Source organism: Rhinolophus ferrumequinum, chromosome 3 (assembly GCF_004115265.2).
Source record: "Rhinolophus ferrumequinum isolate MPI-CBG mRhiFer1 chromosome 3, mRhiFer1_v1.p, whole genome shotgun sequence".
Classification (NCBI taxonomy): Eukaryota; Metazoa; Chordata; class Mammalia; order Chiroptera; family Rhinolophidae; genus Rhinolophus; species Rhinolophus ferrumequinum.
The window spans coordinates 89032258-89057698 of record NC_046286.1 but is presented as its reverse complement, the minus strand read 5'-3'; the positions used below and the strand labels follow the sequence as shown (position 1 = coordinate 89057698).

At 36.8% G+C, this 25441-nt stretch overlaps 1 protein-coding gene across 10 annotated transcripts in view; it reads right to left on the bottom strand.

Moving 5' to 3' along the window:
• UTRN (utrophin) overlaps positions 1-25441 on the bottom strand; it is a 460160-nt gene that overhangs the window by 245478 nt on the left and 189241 nt on the right. For all 10 annotated transcript variants that reach the window (XM_033093589.1, XM_033093581.1, XM_033093608.1 and 7 more), the window contains 7 exons: positions 20067-20217; positions 18718-18893; positions 14477-14612; positions 12979-13128; positions 9678-9753; positions 7395-7609; positions 5170-5287 (listed from right to left, as the gene is read on the bottom strand). In XM_033093589.1, the coding sequence (XP_032949480.1) occupies positions 5170-5287; positions 7395-7609; positions 9678-9753; positions 12979-13128; positions 14477-14612; positions 18718-18893; positions 20067-20217 (1022 nt within the window). The remainder of the gene's footprint in view (positions 1-5169; positions 5288-7394; positions 7610-9677; positions 9754-12978; positions 13129-14476; positions 14613-18717; positions 18894-20066; positions 20218-25441) is intronic.

Here is a 25441-nt window from a genome sequence, read left to right as displayed (position 1 = left end):
CTGAACATAAGTACTACAACTAAGGATATAAAGAAGAAGCCACCTCAAGACTGGTAGGAGGGGCGGAGACGCGAAACAGGCAGGTTCCACACCCATGTCCAGCAGTTAAGAATCAGGAGGGATAGCTCAGCTGTGGAAGTCTTCCCTGAGGAGGAGTGAGTGGTCCCAGCCCTACACTAAGCTCTCCAGCCTAGGATCCCCGTGCCAAGAAGAGGTCTCCCAGCAACATCTGGCTGTGAAAATCAGTGGGGATTCCATTCAAGTAAAACAAAGGGGTGCTATAAATCCAGGTGTCCTCTTAAAGGGCCTGTGCAGAGACTCAGTTGTTCACAAACACTTGCCCTAAGCTCCAGAAAAGCAACAGCAGCTTGAAAAGCATTAGGGACATATGGGGAGGAACTGAATTACCTGGCTTCAGGGCAAGGGTTGGAGAGGCAGCTTTCTCCCAGACAGAAATGCTAGCAGAAGTCAACATTCCTTTGTTGAGACCTCCCCCCAAACATCTGGCAGGTGAAGCAAGGCACCATATCTAAGCCACCATCAACTTGGCTAACACTAATCGCTCCACGTTCATGATTCCTTGAGTCCCCACCCCATCCAACTCACGCACTGGCCATGTTTCTGAAAGTGAAAGAGGTTCACTTTCAGAAGCTTTTCCTCACAAGTTGCAGGCCTGGGTCCACGGGGCAGACTTTGCTAAAATCTCTCAAAGGTCCACGAGACCCAAACAAGCAGTGGTTGGCCTCGGCATGCCCAGTACCCCTTGCTAAGCTGCCCCTGGCACTACCATGTGTTTCCCCAAAAACAAGACCTACCCTGAAAATAACCCCAGTTAAGATCTCAGCCAGACGGATGCATTTAGTACATTATGATGATGTTCCAGAAGATGCCATGACTGTATCTGTAAATGTAGATTGTTGTACATGAAGAAATAAGACATCCCCTGAAAATAAGCCCTAATGGAGCAAAAATTAATATAAGACCTGGTCTTATTTTCAGGGAAAGATGGTAGTGGCAGCCAGGCTTGGATCACAGCAGAGCCTCTCCCAGGCACCTCCAAGTCAAGAACAGGCAGCTACCAACCACAGATCACAATGTGGCTCCTAACTGGCGGCCCTGGGCCAGGCAAAGGTAGTGGTTGACATGGGCCTGTACCAGAGCCCCTCCCAAAAGGCCCCAGAAGCAACATACCTGGTGGCCAGATTCAGACCACACCAGAGTACCACCCAATTAGCTCCACAAATGATACACCCAAGGGGTAGACTCAGCAAGCACCAGAGCCCAGCTAAAGTAAATCCTTCTCTGTGGGGTCAGCTCCCACACAACAGCTACTCCACTGCAGTCATTGCCAGTCCTCACTGTCTTAGTTAGCCTAAAGGTCAATCCTACCTACTGACTGCCAACAGCAATCAAGGCTCAACTATAACAGGAGGGCACACACAACCCACACAAAGGACACTCCTAGAACACCTGTCTCGGGTGACCAGGGAGTATGCACCACTGGACCTCACAGGACAGCTACTGCACAAGGCCACCCTGCCAAGACTGGGATATGTAGCAGATCTACCTGATACATAGAAACAAACACAGGAAGGCAGATAACATGAGGGAAAAAAAAAAAAAAAAACATGTCCCAAATGAAAGGACAGGACAGAACTCCAGAAAAAGAACTAAAGAAAATGGAGACAAGCAATCTACAGAGTTCAAAACACTAGTTTAAGGATGCTCAATAAACTTAGCAGAAGAATAGATGAACTCAGTGACAAGTTACACAAAGAGACAGAAACCATAAAAAAGAACCAGTCCAAAAGGAAGAAAATAATAACTGAAATGAAGAACACATTGGATGGAATCAACAGATTAGATGAAGCAGAGATTCAAATCAACAATTTGGAAAACAAGATATGGGAAACCCCCATTGGAAGAGCAAAGAAAAAAAAAAGAGTTGAAAAAAAAATAGCATAGTTTAAAAGATCTCTGGGACAACATCAAGCATAACAACATTCACATCATAGGCGTAGCAGAAGGAGAAGAGAGAGAACAAGGGATTGAAAACCTATTTGAAGAAATAATGATGGAAAACTTCCCTAACCTGGCAAAGGAAATAGACATACAAGCCCAGGAAGTGCAGAGAATCCCAAACAAGATGAACCCAAACAGGCCCACACCAAGACACATCATAATTAAAATGTGAAAGGTTAAAAACAGAGAGAAGAAAAAAAAATAAAGAGAGAATCTTAGAAGTAGCAAGAAAAAAGCAGTTAGTTATCTGCATGGTAGTTCCCGTAAGGCTGCCAGTTGATGTCTCAACAGAAGGGGTTGTCACAAAATATTCAAAGTGATGAAAAGCAAGGACCTAAAACCAAGATTACTCTACACAGCAAGGCTATTGTTTGGAATTGAAGGACAGATAAAGAACTGCCAAGACTAGAAAAGCTAAAGGAGTTTGTCACCATTAAACCACTACTAAAAGAAATATTAAAGGGAATTCTTTAAGAAGAAGGAAAAAAATTTTAAAAATGAATAATAAAATGGCAATAACTAAATACCTATCAATAATTACTTTGAATGTAAATGGATTCAACATTCCAATCAAAAGACACAAGGTAGCTAAATGGAGAAGAAAATAAGACCCATACACATGCTGCCTAAGGAGATCCACTTCAGGTCAAAAGACTTAAAGTAAAGGGATGGAAAAAAATATTTCACGCAAATGGAAATGAAAGAAGAAAAAAAAAGCTGGAGTAGCCATAATTATATCAGATAAAATAGACTTTAAAACAAAGGCAAAAAAATATACTTTAAAACAAGAGACAAAAAAGGACATTTAATATACAATAGCCAAGACAGGGAAGCAACCTAACTGTCCATTGACAGACGATTGGATGAAAAGATGTGGTACATTATATACAATGGAATATAACTCAGCCATAAAAAAGAATGAGATCTTGCCTTTTGCGACAACTTGGATGGACATAGAGGGTACTATGCTAAGTGAAGTAAGTCAGACAGAGAAAGACAAATACTATATGATTTCACTTATATGTGAAATCTAAAAACCAAAATAAATGAACAATCACAACAGAAACAAACTCATTGATTCAGAGAACAAATTGATAGTTACCAGATAGACTGGGGTTAGGGGACTGGGTGAAAAAGGTGAAGGGATTAAGAAGTACAAATTGGCAGTTACAGAATAGTTACAGTAATGTAAAGTACAGCATAGGGAATATAATCAATAATACTGTAATAAACACATATGGTGCCAAGTAGGTACAAGACTTATTGGGAAAGATCATTTTATAAGTTATATAAATGTCTAATCACTATTCTGTACATCTGAAACTAACATAATATTGAATGTCAACTATAATTGAAAAAAACTTTTTTAAAGATTTTAACTTGAGGAGAGAACAAATATATCATAATGTTCTACTTATCAGTTAAAATGTTACATAAAGTACTTACAACCAATTATTACTGATAGAATCCTTAACATCAAACAAATAAAACTAAAGACATTAAGTGATAGCAAATACCACAAGTTTATCATTAATAATAAGCAAATTCTCCTATTCACTGTGAATAAATGCTAAAAGCATGTTACTATTGGTAGTACACATGAGCAGAGAATGGTTTTTCATATAATAAATAGTGACAAAGACTGCAGTCTCTACACACACAAATACATATATAGAGAGAAAAAACAGAGGGAGTTAAATTGGATAGGGAAGATATTTAGGAGAAGGAACGTGTCTTCTTAAAAGAAACTCTAGACAAACAAAGTGGTGGTGGTGGTGGTAGTGGGATACGTAAGACAATAGAAAAAGCAAAATGGAGATGGTTTGGTAAATAACTTGGAGAAGCAGAGAACCTCCCCTGACATGTGACGGGAAATGGGATCTCTCCAGAGTTCCATCACAGGCACAGCAATCAATCAATCAATCAGTGTAAAGAAGGAGAAAGAAGGAAAATAGCTAATTCGGTAAAAAATAAACGAACATTGTGAGACTAAAAGTTCTCTGTTAACTCATCTCTTATAACAACCTTGTTGCTACCCCATTTATTTTGAAATTGAAACACACTTTTTATAGGAGGAATAGTTAACTTTCTACCCTTGAGAAATACTAGCCAAGGTAATAAAATACATTCCAGTTTACATTCTGCCACAAATATTTATTAAGTACATAATTTGTATAGGGCACTCTCAGAGGCCCCAGGGCCAGAAAGGTGAATATTCATAATTTATGGAGGGGAGAGAAAGTCAAAGTAACTGTGAGACCCATAATGAAATTATGGGGGGAAAGGCCACAGCAGGAACTGAAGACAGAAAATACAGTTCACCAGGGACTAGAAGAGGGTGAGAAAGACTTTACAAAGAGGGGGTGACATTTTAGCAGCCGAGTAGAATTTCACCTAGGGAGAAAAGGCAGAGATGGAAAAAAATATAATGCAAATAAAGGTAAGAAGACTAAAAATGTCAGGACGTTTTTAAAAATACATAGAGTACAGAATAGTTATAAGGGGCCAAAGGCTGTAATGGAGCAAGGGATGATGAAGCAAGCTGTGACTGTCCCTAGATGACATTCTTGAAAATTCAGACTTTGTTTTACATGCCATACAGATTTAACAGATGCTTTTAAGCCAGAGAGCAAACTTGAAATGAAGATCTTGGCTGTGGTTGTTTTACGTGTTTATTTTTTGTTTTGCTTTATTTTGCTTTTAACTCAAGTATTCCCAAATTAGTGCCAAGCAGAGAAGCGCATAGTAGTTGCTCAATAAATATTTTGGGGATGAATTTTGCAAAGATGAGTTAAAGACATGGCAAGATCTGGTTTTAGTGAATGAATTATAATGAGAGGATGGGTGGATTTGCATTCCTATGGGTTTCTCTAACTTTTGTTTACTTGGCTCCTTCAAAACAAATCCTAATGTAAATGCAAATAATCCAATGAATCAGTAATTAGTTAAAAGTAATGATGTTAATACTTTAAGGAATTCATAAGGGAATCATGACAATGTTCACAAAAAATAAAAAAACAAGGGAAAGCTATATTTATTAATCGAGTATCATATATCTCGATTTCTGGTTGAATAATCTTTGAACGTGTGTGTGACCATTTTCAGTGAAAGTGGATGAAGACACATAATTTTTTTTTTTAAACTTACATTTTTCTGTGATTGCTGTTCTCACATCTGAACTCGAAGCTTTATTTTTCAAATTCTGAGCCAGTGTAAACACATAATCAAGCTGAGGATGGCGCTGTTCTAAGTCAGCCTTTGTGATCTGTTTAAGAAGAAGCGATTGTTAATACAGGTCAATAGGCCATACATGAATACTAACGAAGCAAAGTTGGTGTGCTGGCATCCAAGTTGTTATTTTTCTCCTACGGGGGACAGTGAGGCATCGGTGATGTGGGAGAAAGTACAGGATTTGGAGTCTAGAGGTCCTAGATTCAAATCTCAGTTCTGGCACTTATCATTGTGGTCATCAGGCAAGGCATTTCCTCTCTCTGTTTTTTTGTTTTCACAAAAGAAAATAATAAAATACTTATAGCTCAAGTCTAAGGAGATTAAATGAAGAAAATCCCTTTAGAAACTGAAAAATGGTCTGAAAACACTAGCAGTATTTTCTGCAGATGATGCTTTGCCTATCTCTCCTACATCAGATAGGGACACAAACTAATGTCACCTACAGGGATAGGGATGAGGGATACGAAAAACGCTAATTCGCATAATTGCAAATTAAATCATTTTAGACATGGAAAACTGCTACTCTAAAATTTATCTTAGTGCTGATAAATAGCACTAAGTTAACAATATCAGGAAAACGGTGTGTTGTAAGTATAGAACTAATAAATACATAAAGATTACAAAAGACAATTTCTAATAGGTATAAATATTATAGCACAGATTCTCTCCCAGCTCTTCCTCTTTATGAATTCACTAATTTTGCAGACTTCAATGACTCCTACAGTGTCAAATGTTATCTCTAAATGGATTGTGCACAACTTCTACTCCTGAATTCCCAGAGACACATGTCGGTGAATGCTGATCATTTCCTTCTAAAGGGCCTAAGAACCTCTCAAGACAACATATCCGAAACTCCATCAATCAAACCCTCATCCACATTTCATTTCTTCTCTTCCGTATTTCCACTAATTGCAACAGCATCATCTTAGCCCCCCAGAAAGGCCTCTTCTCCTGGAGTTAAGCATCTCTTGCACTATTCCCAGTCTTTCTACTAAAGTCCAGCATTGCTGCCCTCAGTCTCCAGCCACCATTTTAAAAAGAAAAAGGGAGAAAAGATGCTTGCTCAGTGCTTACAGACTAAAAGTCCGAAGGGCTTTGCATGGCCTACAAGTTCCTTCACAAAGTGAACTTGAGCCGCCTTTGCTGCTGACTTCCCACTACACTTCTTTACTGCACAAATGCTGACCCAGCATCCCTCACGCTCCCCTACCTCATGCCTTCATTCACTCTGATCCCTACCTCAGGAATGTCACTCACTTTGTCTCTAGATGTCAAAATCCCACGTAGTCTGCCTTCTATCACTACGGAAGCAACTCCCATCCTGGTTCAGGCCCCCCAGCAGGTCACCTGTACCTGCCCTGTGGCTTTTAGTACCCTCTGCTTTGCCACAAAGACTTGTCTGCTTAAATGCCTTCAGCGCCTCCAGCTCGGTTTGGGCAGATTTATAATCCGGGGATAAATTCAGTACATACCTCACAAGATTTTTAAAGAATTGAACGAAGTACTACATGTAAATTACTTAGAAAAATACCCAGCACACCTAGAAATTTAATAAAAGTTAGTAACAGCTGTTACGATTATTTTAGGGCTCACTCCCAATTTCGACCTGGTATCTTCTTTTCAGTATCCCTATCCAACACACAGCTCAGGACCTAGCATGCACTGAATACAGGAAAATAACTTCACAAATTGATACTGGATAGTCTATGTGTACTAATAAATTATAGTCAGGAAAACTCGCTGCCAATGGCAGCAATGAAACAAGTAAGCTCATTATGAAATATAATTTGAAAAGGTGCTTCAGGAAATTATCCTCCATCACACTAGGCATTAAATGCAACACTGATTTATATTTATAACGATGCGGCTAGATTTACAGTATCGGTTTTGATCTTAAAAAATATACGGAGTCTACAGCTGTACTGGTAAAAACAGATATTACCAAAACAGTGCAAATGCAAGAAAAGCTTTCCTCGTCATAGCTAGTCTGGGACAGGGAAAACAAGCCAGCTGTTTGACAGATAAGAATGTTTTAAAGCTCGTTCTCCCAGAGTTTAGGATAAACAAAGGGGATTCAAACAGACTGTATCTTCCTGTGTTTTGTGGTGTTTCCACAACCAGCCTTTATACAGTGCACCTACTTTCATTCTGGAAACCGTCTTATTGATCTCCTCTACATCCCCGACAGTGACAATGTTGGACTTCAGCATCTGGTCGATCAATACCAGCCAGTCGGCTAGTTCTGTTATCGTTTTATCCAGATCGGTCGGAAGTGAAATTTCCCAAGTTCGTGGAGACTGAAGAGGAATGTCTGACGCAGAGGACACTAGCACCACCTTTTGGATACTTGGATGAGCTGAAATTAAAAACAGAGCAAAGGATTAATACATCCACGGGATATTCTGACGGTGGTGGTGTAATGGTAACGTGTGTGTGTGTGTATTCATGTAACATTTAGTTTAAGTGAAACAATGGTAGGAGCTGGTGATGTTTTCATTCTGGAAATGGCAATGGTATTCCTGTAGTAGCTAGGTCTCTGGTAGCCAGAAAGCCACTGAAACACATGGTCTCACAATATTCTAGGGCAGCAATAACTCAGAAGTGAGTAATACTGATTCCCTGAGAAAATAAAATAAACAATACATCAACTGTGAGAAAATTAGGAGTGGTATTTTATTTTATCAAGATGTTTACCTTGATAATCAAGCCAATTTTCTCATGGTTTTCTCTTCTTTTTTATTTAACTTTATAACATATGCATCCGTTATTCTTAATACACATCATTGTGAATGCCTTTATACATATTCACCATGAATTAACCCTTTTCCTATAGCTGGCTACTTAGATTGCTCCTTAAATTTTACTTTAGAAAAAGAACTTGCAAGGAAAAACTCTTTGAGGACAATATTTTGCACATTTCTGATCACCATGTTGGTATAGATGGTTCAGAAAATATGAAAAAAGTTAATGTACTTAATACTTATTGCCAACTTGCTTTCCTCAAAAGTTGAAAACTGAGACTTACAGCAACAGTGTGTGGAACTATAAACACTGCATCCGCACCAACAATTGTCTATCTCAATGGATAAACACACAGCTTTGACCATGGCCTTCATTTAATGGTTTTTTGATTGTCAGTGAAAGTAAACATTTTTCATGTGTGTTAGCCAAACGTGGTATAATTTATAACTGTCTGTGTTCTTTATCTGTTTTTCTTATCTATTTGCATGAACTCTTTTTACAGAAAAAAAATGAACTATTGCCATATTGCTGAAAATGGATTTTTCAATGCTTTTTTTTTCTTTTTTTTAATATTTAGATGTTATTAAACTTGGGTGATCAAATCCATAAATCAATATGGGGAGATTTTTTTCCCAGAACTTTTAAAGTTAGAGATTCTTGTCTTCTTCGAAAGATTGGATAAGTGTTTTCTCTCTCTCGTTTTCTGTTTGTTTGCTTTTGTCTCGTTTTGTTTTTAATGATGGGAGGCTGGTTCCCATTTTTCTTTAGTTTTATACAAGAAGTAGTGGTATTAATTATTAAACCCATCTGGAACTCACGTTAGCATATGGTATATTAGACAAGGCTTAAATGATTTTCTACAAAATATAGTCAAATTGTAAATTCAGCCCAACTTGAATTTAAAAATCCCAACAGGTTTGCGTGTAACTTGACAAGATCACACATACAAATTTCTGATTTTAAAATTAATACAGAAAAGGGCCAAGAACAGTCAACAAAGGGAGAGCAGGGCAGGGTGTTTCAGAGAGAGTGCAGGGCAGTGGGGCACAGTCGTGGTGCTGGAGCCTGCACTCAAATCCACACGAGGAGAGAAGGAAAGAAACAGTGAGAAAACTGTTCTTTCTCCACATCTAAGTGATCAGCATTTGTCAGTAAACAGTGTGCCTGAGATGGAGGACTCTTCTAAATCCCCATTTCCCGCCTGGTTCCAAGGATTTTGTTCACAGCAAACCTTTTGTTCACAGTCATAATCAACATCTTCTAAATCCCCATTTCCCGCCTGGTTCCAAGGATTTTGTTCACATCCAACCCTTTTGTTCACAGTCATAATCAACATCTAATTACACACCCCTAGAACATGCTAGCATCACGGAGTATAGCTGATTTTCTGAAAAACTGCATGTTCCCAATTCCCCCACCTTGCTCATCCCTTCTCTTCAGCAGGTCCCACTCCAGTCCCAGGAAAGGCAAAAAGTCTTATCTACCATGGGTACCTTGCACACACAGGGAGTCAAATGTTCATTGGGTTTAAAGAAGGCATTCTTTTCAAATAATTGAAAGTATGATAACAAATCACAATTGCATTTTGTTTTTAAGCAAGTTTTTCTAATTAATATATGATGCTCATAACCATCATATTTTCCTATGGTGAAGTATCTGTTAAGGAATAAAGGGTATCTTACCAGCAATTCTTGTCTGAGAAACAGAACAGGGCTCCTGCATGCATTCCTTCAGTGCGCTCGGCACTTCTCTGCTTACCTATCGCATCAGGCCAAAGAGAAAGAGAAGAGTACTAGATAAACAAAGAGGATACATTTTCCAAAGAGGAAGTGTTCCTCTAAATGACAGCTCTGCTGCCTTCCTCCTCAACGCCTTCTGTCTCCACCTTCACTACCCACAGCATCTTGCTTGAGCCCCCACTCCACAGACAAGAACGCCACCCAGTCCTTTGCTGGCCTGGCCCTTTGCAACATTTAATGCTGCCATGCCCCTTCCAATGAATTCTGCGAATGCTGCACTCCTGACTTTCCTCCACCCTCTCTGACGCATCTTCTGTGTGTCCTTCACCAGCCCATTCTCTTCGGCCCATTCATCAAATGCTAACATTCTACAGGGTAGGTGTTTTGTTCTTTTGACCATTGACTCAGGCCTTTCTCCCTGGGTCCTGGCTTCTAATGGTTTCATTTACCACACAGAGTTTTAAGAGGCTGAAGACTCCCTAAAATATATCTTCAGTCTGGCTCTCAGTCAGACATGTCCACATGTGAATTCATCATCAGTCTCCCTGACAACCCCTTTACAAAGTTGTCTAATGCTTAAATGATCTTTCCAGCCAGTTAGTCTGATCTGGACAGTGGGTTTTGCTCAGAGGAGTTACTTGATACCCTGATATCCTAAGGATATCCATCCTTAGGATCACTCCATCCATCTCTACAGTTCAGCTATAGTGTGAGCTTTCAAAATTTTCTCCTGCCTAAAACCCATCAAAGCTACCCACCACCCTCAAGGGGGTGAACTGTTCTGAAGACGAAGCTCAAATTCCTCATGATGCACGCTGAGGCCTCTAGGATATGGATTCCATGAGCAACTCTCATCCTTCCGCTTCATACTGGGCTATGTCCAGAACCCAAATGCACTGTGCTCCTTCACGTCCTCCAGTCCCTTTCACTTGCTCCTTCTTCTCCCTGCAATGTCCTTCCCCCCACTCTTCATCTGACCAAGTCTCACCCATCCTTTTAAATTAGCTTGGGTATGACCTCTTCCACAAATCTTCCATGGTTACTCCCCAAAGCCAGATAGGAACCCTACTTTTATGTCCCCGCAGATACGTCTGGTACAATTGCTTTTCTACTTGTCTCACCACGATAAACTTCTTGGGCTAGAAGGAGTGACATACTCTTTGCTGTATTCCTAGTTCTAAAATGGTGCCTGGCATCAAGTGAGAATCCAATCAAAACCTGTTCAGTGAGTGAATGAACACATGAATGAAAGAAATACCCCTGAGAAGTATTTCCAAAATTCTCTGCACAATAAGCATTGCTTTGTCTTGGACATTCAGAATTCACCTAGGTTGAGTAAAATATATTAAGTCCTGGGATAAGGGAAGCCTTGGCTTTCTCTAACATACAGCTCCCAGTGTCCACCATGCCCTATTCTACACAGTACCCAGTAGCACCCTTTGTGTTAAATAAATACGTGTGCTCTGACTGAATATGCACAAGCTAAGCCTGGCACGTAGGACACGGGGCCAACATGTCTGGAAAAGAGTGTAAGGAAAAGTAGATGCAGTCAGAGAGAGACAAGGAAGCCAGAACACGCAAGGCCTACGATGTCACAGTAAGGACTTCGGCCTTTACTCTGAGTGAGACAGAAAACCATGAGTGGGTTTCTGCTCAGAGGAGGTACTTGATCTGAATTATGTTTTACTAAGTATTTTCCCTGCTTTGTTGAGAAGAGATTAACAAAGGGCAAAGGAGGAAACAGGGAGACCCATGAAAACGCCTTTGCAGTGAGTAAAACAGAAACGATAGTGGCTTGAAACAAGTTAGTGGAAACAGGGGTGGTGAGAAGCAGTCAAATTTATGTTTCAAACCTAAGAAAAGTTGAAAGAATTGCAGGGAATACCCATGTGCTATCCAATATCTATAACTGTTAAAATTTTGCTACGTTTGCTTCATGATGAATCTAGTTTCCTAGTCATCCATCAGATAGGTATGTATCTTGAAGGAGAAGCTGTAACAGTAACTCCAACATTTGGGTTTTTTTGTTTGTTTGTTTTTGAGATATAAGTCACATACCCTAAGATTGAGTCCACGGTTCTGGGCCTAACCAATAGGGATATAATTATCAATAGCTGAGGCAGGAGACGTATCCTAATGCGTAGGAGGGAGGTGGCGAGCAGGAGCTCAGTTTTGTATGTCACTCTGAGACGCCTGCGCAGACATCCAAGTAGAGCTGCTGAGCTGGCAGATGGAGGTGCAAGTCCAGAGTGTGGACAGAGGTGCAGGAGACACAGATGTAAGTCATCCATAACAGTGACTCATCAAGACAGAAATTCCAATCAGAGAGGCTAGATCAATAAAGCACCTACATCATTAGATACAGGTTGGCGGCTACCATTTTAAGAGGACTGAGGGGGGAGAAAATGACTGATATGAAGTCCATCCAAACCAGGGGCACAGACATATCCATGCAATGTCCCAGACAGACCTCATACTCTGACATGGTATGTGTCAAACCAAAATAAATAGAAGTCTGTGATTTTATCTGCCTGTTACTGTTTCCACTGCAAAGAAAGTACTAGTATGAGGAAAAGGACCTTATTTTAGTCTTATTTGTAGCCACATGCCATTACATTCGTCCTGGAACCTAGTAAATACATGTTGAATGAATGCAATCATTAAAAATAAACATACATATATAAAAAGTCAAGTGCAACATCAGGAAGTGTAAAAGTGTTCATTTTCAGAATATAATTATTTGGTTTTTATTGCCTAATTCCAATACAGGGGTGTCCAAACTTTTTTCAACGGTTTTTACCAAGGACCATATGCGGTAAAATACACAAACAGCCGGGCCACTCACTCGAGGTGAAGTACGTATTGCTTCACCTGGTTTATTTAAGTAAACTAAATATATTTTTGGAATTTGCTGCGGGCCAATTAACAATTGATCGTGGGCCACAGTTGGTCCACAGACTGCAGTTTGGACACCCCTGTTCTAATACATATTCATTATTTGATGTACAGTATAACATATAAATCCAAAAAAGAACATGTAAAATAAAAAAGCATTCTTTGAGAATATATGCTTCTGGCCATAACAGATGCAAAAAAACTAATAATTATAAGCATTAGTAAAATGTGCCCATATTTGGACAGCCTTAAACAGTTACATGATCCCAAAATGAATAAACATGAAAAAATCAATAACAACAAAATCAGTAAACATGAGAAAAGTATCACAGTAATTCTGAATGCACACCTTATTCCATGTTGAATTTATAGTTCTCAGGCTTTCCGAAATTTTTTCTCTTTCGTGTAAACTCAGACTTTTATCTGAAAGCATTTCCAATTCAGTTATATTCAGCCATTTGAGTTTTTCACCTTGTACGTCCATCTCGTCGGTTAAGTTCTAAAAATGTCAGAAGAGAGGTATGGTTAAAAGGTGGTCATACTGGAGAAAGTTCAAGAACTGTACTAGAAAGTAACCCAGTTTGGGAAAGTATTCTTACATATGTGGACATTTAATTTTTTTTCAGTGGAAAATAAACTTATAAGAAGCCTAGATTTATATCAACAAACTGTAACATATGGGAATGACCAGCCTCCTTCAGTGCACACTTGTGTGCCTGTGTGCTCCCAACCCCCACCCCTGGCTCTTAAGAGCGTCATGCTACATCACATTTACATCTAGAATGTAACATTCTATTCTTAGATAATGAAAATTATGTCTATTTTAATGAAAGGCAAAAAAAAGAAAACAGCAGGAACATTTTATGCATCTGTCTCTACCTTACCTCCACCTACCCTACCGTACTGCCCCAACTTTTGTGATTGCCTCCAAATTGTTTACCAAAGGGATGTTCCAGAAACTAATGAAATTTTCAGTTACAACAGGAACAAGTTTATTAGCTATTTGCCACATTTTGGAAAAAAAAAAAATAATTGTTTAACCACATAATGGTTTTCATCATTACTAATAGTTTCTTTCCCAAAATGCCCCAATCATACTCCTTTAGACAAAATCTCTTATCAAATGAGTGGATATCATTTTAGGTATACTTTGATGCATACCTGTGTGTATATGTACACACAATTTATTTTTTTTAATAAAAATATGAAGTCATTATGCTTATTGTTCTGCAACAAGTACTTTAACTCTTAATACAAAAAAAAATAATTTATGTATATAAAAATGTATGGATATTTGGGTATGTTTACATATCTATATAGGTATTTTTATATATAGTATATATATACAACTATAACCAATTCTTGTTGGTTGCAGATCAACAACAAAAAATTTCATGAATACATTTAATTAATAAATCATATAAGCCTAGAGTAAACTATGCTGGGTTACTCTCACATCACTTAGAGTTTTCTTGAGTTTCTATAAAATTCAATGTTATAAATAGTCATCAGTAATTATCTTCTAAACCTAAAAGCAAAAACTATACTTCACAGCAATATTATATTCTAAAATGATGAAGTCAGTTTAAAATATCCTAAAAACTTTTGGTCTAATACTAAAACCACATAATTTATTATCTTTGTGTGAGTAAAGCCTTACTTTGGCATGAACAAAATTATAGCTGATCTTAAAAAAAAAAAAAAAGATATTCCTCTTTAAAGGTCACCACATATGCCACAAAGTACACAGTTTCTTCCCCTTTTCTTCTTCTAATAGTTTACCTTATTTTTAGTGCAAATGTCCGGGCAACAAAAAGTGTTGGCAAATATAGAGACCAACCACTTACTGTTAATTCTTTCAGGTTTTCTTCCAGCTCGGTGGTGGATCTCTTTAGCACAGTATTCTCAGCCTTTGTTAACCAACAGACAATCTCATCTAGTCTTTTTCTATATTCCATCACTTGCTTACTTTCTCCTTTTAGCCTAAAAGAATATATTATTTAAAAATACTGAGAAAAATTGTTCAGTTAGGTATTAATAGAACATTACATATTTACTTTGTATATCCAGACTATATACACCACGAAAGAAATAACTCCTAATAATTATTTTAACATGTACTTAAATGTGTTAATAGTAATGTACATATTCTGCAATACTAAAGATTATCTGAAATGGAAGAAAAATTCTTCATTCATTAAATTAAAAAAAAATTGAAACTAAAGAATGTTATCTTCTCTCATTATGAAAAATTACATAGAAATTGAATACAAAAGATGTTTTTGACAGCTAGATACCATTGTACAACACAATGGATTTAAAATAACATGAAAAATGTCTTTATCTAAAATAATAAGAAAAAACACATAATTCTCTTTGAGTATTCCTTGGAGACATCATTATGTAACATATTATTCACATTGGTGGCAGCTATTACTCTAGTTTATTCATAAGAAATAAATAAGAACAGAGCAAGATACTGAGAATGAAAAATTTTTACAAGTATTAGAAAATACAAGAAAAATGCAAATTTGGACTTCACTAAACTAGCTATTATTTATGAATATAGCCAAGTTATAAAAAGAGATCTAGAAAATACAAAGCAAAAGTTTTAAAAGATATAGAAAAACAAATCGTTATGTGAGTATAAAAAAAAACTACCTTAGATTTTTTAAATGTAAGAATAACATTTATAAATATATAAACCATCTGTCAGAAGATGGGAATATGATTTGAATTTATATGACAAACCAAACCATGTATTTTTTAAAAAGGGTTTGAAAGCTATTTAGAGCTTGGTGGTGGTATCATTATTTTTATAGCTCCTACTACTAGCTACTGATTTAAAAATAGAATACAATTTTTAATGAATTACATTGTGTCATCCTTAATAAGAATTTACATTTTTATGTCTATGACTTTGTCTTTTTAATCACAAAAATGCCTAAATCGTGGCATATGTATAATAAAATGCAAAATAAACACATATATTTAATAATCAGTAATATTTAAAAAAAGAATGAAAATCGCCGGAAAAATCACAAGTTTTCATTTTTAAGTATCCATCAGGAGAGAGCATGGCTTCAAAATTAAAAACATAAATAAATCGAGCAACAGTACTAATTGTTAAGACTACCCATACCAAAACAGGTAATTTACCCTTTGTATCGAAGAGTATTTAAGTAAAATAACTTTTGAAAACACCTAAAATATTATTACATACCTTGTGTTTCCAAAAAAAAAAAATGTTGGAATTCAAATTTCCATGTTTAATAATGATGACTAACTTAGTATTTTGAAAATATATCTATGAAGGAAACTAATTTTATCAAGTAATTTCAATAAGACATGTGTGAGTCACACAAGATTTTCACCTGCAAACTAGCTAAATAATATCTATATTTTTCAATGTTATCCCTAAGAATAAAAACAAGTTGCAAATTCATGCTCAAACAGTAGATAACAATTGCTCATTAAGGAATAAGACCGTAAGTTGCTGAACTGTGCAAGTACTGAACTATAGGCACGCAATACAAAAACAGATGAAACTGGGTGCTTTCTCTCTGACTCTGATAATGGTACACATATAAGGTCTTAAATTTCCAAGGTGGCCCCAATTTATGATAAGTGACAACACGAAGCGAAGTTAAACATAAATTTATGAAAATAAATACTGCTTTAGTTAAAATATAAGATGTCAGAGAAGATTCATTATTTGTTTCTCTTCTTAAAAAAAAAAAACAGTAAAATATGTATTGGTTTCACATTATTAGTTCTGTGAGCAATAATTACCCACGCTCCACAGAGATCTACTGAAAAATCTTTAGGGAAATTTCTGCATTTATTGCTAATACCATGCCAGCAGGTGTGTATCTTTTTCCTTATGACTACTGGGAGACAGATCATCTTCAAGCTAGAAGGATTCTCCATGCATATTCATCAGGATGGCATAGAAAATCCTATGGGACCTCAGCTTCCAATCCTATCCTGGCCCTGGTCCCTGAACCTTCCTCTCCATCTAACTTTTGCAGATCTCTTACCTGGCCATACTATTTCATGCCTCCCACCTTCGCCTGTTCTTCTGTTCCCTAGAAGACCGTCCCTAGGAGGTATGTATGGGAAATGGCTATAAATGCTTCAAAACGCACTTTCTGGATCCTTCCCCGGTGATGCCTCAATTCCACGGCCCACCACCCCTGCCTCTGGGACAACACTGTACCTTCCTAACGATGTGTTCTTTAATCACACCATAGCATTTTTTTCCCTTTAATTATTTTCTTCTTCTTAGTCCTTAGTTATATCTGTATCCTCAGTGCCAAACACAAGACTCAATAAATATTGATTAAATCAATCGATAAATCATTGGCAAAATTCAGCAATGGCATGCTTGGGGAATAAGTTCTAGGTTAACTTCCTATTATAAGAACTAGATATTTTAAGTGTTTACTATGAGTAGTTAGGGCATATGCTTTTTACAAACACTATTTTATTTTATCTTCATGACACTCCTCTGAGAAGACACCACAGTTCTCATTTACAGAGGAGGAAACTCGGCCAGAGAGCTCTGTGGTCTTCCAAGTTTGCACAGCACAGTATTTGAGAGCTTAAGCACCATCACTTTCTGTGAGAGCCTGAACAAGTTATATAACCTCTCCTCTCTGAGCCTCTGTTTCCAAAGCTGTGCAATGGGCCTAACAGTCCCCTCAGAAAGTAGCTGTGAGGATTAAGTGAGGCAATATGTACAAGGTGCCAAATACTATCTCTGCCACGTGGCAATCTCTCAGCCAAAACACACAAACTATTATTTGCCTCTCACCAAAATACAAAAAAAAAATAGATGATGTTATTTTATAAAAAGCAGCCAAACATCAAATACTCATACTTGAATATTTTATGTTATAATATAGGCATACCTCGTTTTTATTGTGCTTCACTTTAATGTGTTTCACAGATACGGCATTGTATTACAAATTGAAGGTAAGACCTTCCACCAACAAAAAGATTATGATTCACTGAAGGTTTAGATGGTTAGCATTCATTAGGAATATAGTATGTTTTAATTAAGGTATGTCAGTTGGTTTTTTTAGACATAATGCTATTGCACTTAGACTATACTGTAGTGTAAATATAACTTTTACATGCACTGAGAAACCAAAAAAATTGTGTGACTTGCTTTAGTACGATATTTGCTTTTTTGCAGTGGTCTGGAACTGAACCCACAGTATCCCCAAGGTACGCCTTTATTGGACTTGAAAAAGATTAGCCTTTAACAAAATAATAGCTTATCATTAAAATAATACGGCATCTACAGAGTTAAAATTAGCAGGAAAAACATATCTGCAATTTTTTAACGGAAAACTACCATTAACTCCCCAAAAAAGGTCATTTATGAGATGGAATGTATTAAGCAAAGTAGAAATCATTAAATATTGACCATCTCAAAAAAAATAACTTAAAATAATTTTAAAGTAATATGTAAAATAATATGTATAATATAGAGTATTATATTCCCTGGCAAACATGTTTAGAACCAGAATCCACCCTAATAAAATCCGGGGCATTGTAACATAATTTGACATAAAAACAAACAATAATACATCACATTTATTGTATTGTCTAGAAGAGAAACCGTGTTATCTACAACGCACTGGTATTGTATCTGGGTGCAGTGCACCCTTTGACACTAAGAACGATCTAGTGAAGACCCCAAGGCCCAGTCAGGAAATTAGCAAGTGAGACGCTTGACCCTGAACCCACATCTTCAGACTGAAAGTCCAGAATCTTCTTTCAACTACTTCGAGTTCCTGCCACATGGTCACCGTATCATAATAAGCAGAAATAAAAGTAATAAGGCATTTATACACATAAGATCCCTGCATAGAAAAGTGAGACCTTATGGACTGCCTGAAAATAAAGGACAATGTTCTGAAAATGCAGAATATGGACAGTGGCGGTCTTAAGTGACAGTCAAACTCCTATTGTAATATCAGACAATGAGAGAACTTTGAACTCATCTGAGAGTATCTTAAAAAGGCTCTGTCCAAAATAATTTTACCCCTCTGCCCTGAAGTTGTTGTGTCTTAATCACCTTGGCCGCCGAGCCTTCACATCTGCAATGATTGCACTCCAGCGCTGGTTTAAACCTGCGAGCTTGTCTTTCAAGAAGCTTCCATCGGTGGGGGACAGTTTCTGGACAATCATGTCCCCAGTTCTGTTTAGTGCTGCAAAACTGGGCTGGTGGCTGCTGATCCCCTCTTCGAGTTCCTATAACAGAGTACAATCCAAGATTAATTCTACTGCTAAACTAACCTGTTCTGATGAGATGGATCCCCACCGGTACCATGGAGTCAATTTAAGGATTAGAGGAACAAAGTCCTGGAAGGATATTTTATGTTCATGAAGAAGGTATTTTAAAAACAATTTAGTTACATTTCAATGAACACACTTAATAAAATCTATTTTGAAATCTAACCTACTCTGATGAATGTCATCAGTCCAAATACAGTGAAACAGGACAAATAATATAAAATAAATAACAGCTGTTTACAACATTGAAGCATAAGCATCCATCATGTTTGATTAAAGTGGATTCTTATCTAGAAATATGTGCTTGAAAGCATCTCTTAAGAAGAAAAATAAACCCATACACCCTTATGTCCTGCCACATATAAGTAAACCTCAAAGTGCATTTTACTGAGACATTGCTTCACTGGTTTGTAAATTTTTAAGCAACAGATTTAAAAGAGATTATTTTAAAGTAAAATTTAAGCACTTCTCTATAACTCTAAAAGTAAGAAAATGCATTAACAAGTATATGAGAAAAAAAAGCATTCACTAACTCTTCATGAACATTCTATACTAAATATAGTGTCAAGTTTAATGAAAGAGGAAATATTTTTAACAATGGTAAATTGAAATTTTTCTTGCTTTCAACCTGTATTTTTAAAGACCTGATTTAGTTACTGTTATATTTTCCAAGACTGAATTAGACTTACATGAGCAGCTGCCCTGATACAACTCAAGAATAATTAACTTTTATGATAATTATCCATAAAAGAGGAAATAAGATGCCTAAATGTTTAAGTACAGAAAACAGAGGTGAGGTATGCTGATATGCTTCTGTCCTTAATAAAGTCTGGGGCACAAAATTTTACAAATGTTATTCTGAATATAAAATTTTAAAAATAAAATTGTTTTTTGTTTTAGCCACAAAACAATATTTTTAAATTTCTTTAAAATCCTAATTAAAAACTATAAATAAGCAATTTTTCTTATACCTTTGAAACTAGAACTGGAACACAAATTACAGATTGTCTATATACTCCTGAAAAATTAATATATTTAGCCTCTGCTTTCGAAATCTGTCTTAAATGCCACATACTAGATGAACATGCCACCTTTTCAGCAGATCCCCATTCGCTGATGGAAAGCCCTCACCTGCTGATGTATCCTGGCTTTCTCTAAGTCCAGGCCACCATCTGGAGCAAAGGTATCAGCCAGTAATTCTTCAGCTTCTGTTATCCACTGTGTGAGGTCATTAAGGTCACAATGGAACTGTCTCCATTCTTCCACAGCCCTATCAAAATAACTAGAGGACAAGAAACAAAATAAAATGGGCTGTCTAGAACCAATTTTTCGAAGAAGGAAATTCAAAACTCATTTAAATGGACAGCCACAAATGAGTGAATTCACTGCTCACTGCTCTACAGGATTAGTTTTCATAGTGGATTACAGTTAATGATTCCTTTTAGAGAAACATGCATTACATCAAGTGCGAAACAATCAGCCCACACCCCGTCCTTCCTCCCTCTTTCTCACGTACATACCTGCACACACCAGGCAGCTTATTAACTGAAAAGACAGCCTTCTCAGGCTGGGAAAGTCAAGATTGATCAGCGCAGGCAGTTAACCCACCCAACTTTGAACACTTAACATTTCAAATACCACAAAATGTAAAATATGATTCATGACTGCTCTCTTAGGAAAAAAAAACGTGGTGTTTTACTTCCAGGACACTTAGTTCCCGGGTAGAACAAAACCAGAAAGCCCAAAACACTTCAAAATTTCCTTTCACTTCATTATCTCTGCGTGATGGACTGAATTGTGTCCCCCAAAATTCATATGTTAAAGCCCTAACCCCCAAAGCAACTTTTTGGAGATGGGGCCTTTACGGTGATCATTTTACAAATGAAGTCATGAGGGTGGGGCCCTAACCCCTAGGACTATTGTCCTAATGACAAGAGGAAGAGACACCAGAGGTGTTGTCTATGTATTACTTTTCAAAATTGAATTGAATTACGGTAGCAACGTGCAGTATGACGTTCGCTCAAAAGATGGAGTTAATCAACGGAATGCTCACGACATTCATTGTATTACAATTTTAATACAGCTTTTATTTTTCTTTCTTAAAATGTGTATACATTTTTTTGGTATCCTCTGTATTTCTCTGTGTCTGCACAAGCACAGAGAAAAGGTCATATAAGGACACGGAGAAGGCGACCATCCGCCAGACAGTAAGAGAGGCCTCACCAACAATTAACCCTGCCGGCACCTTGCTCTTGGACTTCCAGCCTCTAGAACCGAGGGAGAACAAATGTCTGTTGTTTAAGCAATCTTGTCTGTACTATTTTATTATGGCAGCCCTAGCAGACTAACACACTCTGTGCAGACTAATCCAAAGTGTTCCATTCACCTGAACATAGCACAATATGGAAAGACCTGCAAAGCCCAGGTTAGGCAATAAGACAAAGGACTATGGAGATGTCTAGTTAAACCTAACTCTGTTATTTTTTTTTTTATTTAATAAGTTTATTGGGGTGGCCTTGGTTAATAACATTATATAAGTTTCAGGTATACAATTCTGTAACACATCATCAGTATATTGTGTTGTATGTTCACCACCACGCAAAGTCTAGTCTCCCCCTGTCAGCATAAATTTGAACCCCTTCACCCTCTTTACCCTGCCCCCACCGCTCTTCTCCTCTGGTCACCACTGTACTATTATCTTTGTCTGTGACTTGGTTTGTTTTTGTTGGTTCATTTATTGCTTTCTGGTTTATATCCCACATATCAGTGAAATCACATGGCTCTTGTCCTTTTCCATCAGACTTACTTCACTTAGCATGATATTCTCAAGATCCATCCAAACCTAACTCCTTCAGAAATAAGATGAAGTCAAACTCCAGTGCTTGTCATATTTGGAACACAAAATAAGTATAAAAAGGAAAAGCTTTGTTGGATTAGGATCCTAAAGAATTTACTGCCGTCTTTTGTTTAAACTAGCAGTGCTAGGAGAGGTTTAGAAAATTATCTCTGAGGTTTTCATAATGTTAATGAAATGTTTACTTTATATAATAAAAAAATTTTTATTTTAAAAAATAAAATAAAATGGTCCCTACCATTGCTAACTCCTAAATAACTGTTTATATTTCCTTCTTCCATAAAAATCAGTTTGAAAATTCAGTTAATATTTGTTGAGTGCCCACAGGGAAGCAACATTCTACTGGGCATGAGAAATACAAGAGCACTTCAAACAAAACACTGCCAAAAGATATTAAGACAATCTTCATTACTGCTTATAAAAATGTGCAGTAATTAAATAACAGACACAAATGTTGACTTCTGAGATGCTGCAGTAATGAATAGAAAATGTTGCTAGAAAGGCTGCTCCAAAAATCTAAAGACTTTGAGAAATGTCACATTAAACCTAGTAAATATCATTACCGTCATAACAGAACATGAATTTCAAGTAAATCTAAGCAGTCTAGATTAAATAGTCTAGGAAAGAGTTGTAAAAATGAAAAAAACAAAAAAAAGAAAAAAAGGAGAGCCATGTTCAGGTAGAATTTGCAAAGCCATCACCTCCTGTCTGAATCCAACAGCACAGAATTGTGAAGGGCTCTGGCCTTCCAGAGAGTCAAAGGACTCAAGGTGCAAGCCTTACGCCAGCCTTAGATTGGATTTGAACTAGAAACATGTAAATCTGCTGTCTCTCATATTCCAACTGGCCTTGTTACCTTCCGCCACATACTCATCTCACCACCTAGGTTTCCAGTCTCTAGCAGTGGTACCATCACCGACCTACGTCCTCAACCAAAGACTTGGGGCTCATTTTTGACTCTTCCTTCTTCCTTACTCCAACGCCCCACCAAACTCAGATTTTATTGATTCAACAATTTAATTCTCAAATTCTCCCCTCGTTTCCACTTCCACAGCCACTTTTCTAATCAAGTTACCAGCATGTCTCAAGCACAGATGCATCTCCTGGCTCTCAGTTTTGTGCTCTACTAATCCATTCTACAATCAGCAGACTGTCATCCCCCTGGTAAAAATACTGCCAAGGCTCCCTGATGTTCTCAGAGTAAATCACAAACTACTTAACATGATACACAAGGTCCTTCTGATACGGTCCCTGTAGACCTTTCTGGTTTACTCTCTCTGCTATGAGTTCAAGCTCTACGGGACTATTTTCAATTCCTCAGAAGCACCACACTCTCTCTTGTCTATGACCTTATGAATGCTGCATTCCCTCTATTCCTTCACCTGACTAACTTCACAATCTCCAAAAAGCCTTCCCTCGCAGTGTCCCCAACATGGCCTCCTGCATTGTCCCCAGCATAACACTATGCACTGTTTAATAAGGCCCTGTCTACTGTTTTATACTAGACAACTTTGGACCTTGATGAATGGGTGAAGTCTTCTTATGATAAAATTGAATTTCAAAAACTTGTTAAATGATGGGAAAAGAATGCCTGATGAAATTAAGATAAACCACTATTCTGGTAGAAGATGGAATTCTGAGTAAGAATCAAAAACTGGGACAGTAGAGAAAGCAAAAAAATTTGACTCAAGTTTATATGAAATGAGTGAAGAAAACTTTTTTTGAACACTATGTACAAAGTATTAGAATGTAGGCCATCTAGAGAACACTGTTAAAAAGCTTCTAAGCTCTACCTGAGAAGTCTGAACTTTGTTCACACAGCAGTGAGGGCCAGCAAAGAAGATACAGCGGATACATAACTGAGGAGACGTTCTTAGTACAGAAGATACATGAGGATCCAAGGATCCAAAATAAGAAGAAAGAAATAATAGGCTTAAAGAAAGGGAAGAACTCTGACAGGGAAAAAGGAGCTCCATTATTTGTCTAACATGGCTCTAAAATTGCTTATTTAGAAAAATAAGAAAGCTAATGCCATGAACCATTGCAAAGTAGGCATAAAGGAGTTCTCAAAGAGAGATGATCTGTTTTCTTTTCATGGAATTTATTTTACTTTTACTATTGGCCAACAAAGCTTGAAAAGTTTTGTAGGCAAAACAGCACAGAGACCTGGTAGACAAATGGACATGGTGGTCACCCTAGCACGATTCTGACTGATAACTGAAACCATGAAAGCATAGGACATTTACCATGGCCTTGATGCTTTATGAAAAAGAACAGAATAGAAAGCAACTTATTGCTTGTAAAAAGTAGATAAATAGGGATGGAGAAAAATAAATATTTTAGGATAGGTACTAAGGTTGGGAGAGAAAAACAAAGCAAAAATTAGGAATAGCAATACCAACAAAATCAATTAATATATCCAACTGCTGGGACAAACAGAATAAGAGAGATAACTTTCTATCAAATGTAATCAAGTAAACAAAGAATCCAAAATGATAAAAGAAATGATAGAGGAGAATTTTCTAACATAAGAGAATATGGTCAAGTGCTGAGAATTTTGAAAACCCCCATGCAATATATTGTTTTCTAAAAGGTAACATTTTTATAAACAAGAAAATGGCACGGATGTCTGCAATCAACATTACTAATCAACAATGTTCTTGAAGTTCTACCACATTAGCCAGAGGCATGTATGCAAATAGGATAATTTTTTTTAAAAGAAAAAGTTATCATCATATACAAATGTATAATGAAAAAGTCTAATTAAATCAATTTTACACACACACACACAGAATGCAGAAGAAAGCTACCATATACCAACTCTATAATAACAAACAAAAAAAGGCACAAAACTACCAAGAGTAATAGTCCTTTGGAAAAAGGTGTAGACAAACCTTCAAACTTCTACTGAGGACACAGAAAAGGAATCAACCAATGAGAGAACGACTTCGTTTCAAATTGATCATATTTTTACAAAGTGATTGAAATGACTAAAATCTTATTGAAAGAACAAATGTAGAAAAAGAATATTAATTTTAAAGTTATAATAAGATAAAACTTACTGTACTGGATGAAAAACTTTTATAAGAATACTTTAAAATTAAAATGTTATGTTATTAAATGAAAACTGCTGGTTTGATAAGGCAGAATTAGCAAAATTAAATAAATGTAAGATAGGATTGCATTAAAATTATGATCAAGGAAGTATCAACAACAAAACGGAAGAACTATGTTAGTCAACAAAAATAATGAGAAAATTGGTTGTTCATTTAAGAAAAATAAAGCAAAATAGAACAGATTATTCTTAACTCCGGCTGCACAAAAAAAAATGATCTGAAGAGTATTTAAAAAGTTGAGATGCGTGAACCCTATTATTGATACTGAAGAGTCAGTGTAAAGAACCACTGACACAAAACATGTATCAAAATAAAATTCAAGTGGTTATTAAATGTAAATTTTAAATAAAACAACATTATTTTTTAAACATATATAAATATTTAAATAATCTCACAGTGAACAGGTAACTTATATGCATATAAACAAACTGAAATCACAAAGGAAAAGACTTGTAATATCTACGTAAAATTACAACTTCTAGACGTCAGAAACACCATCAAACCAAAATAAAGGGCACATGAAAAGCTGTGAACAA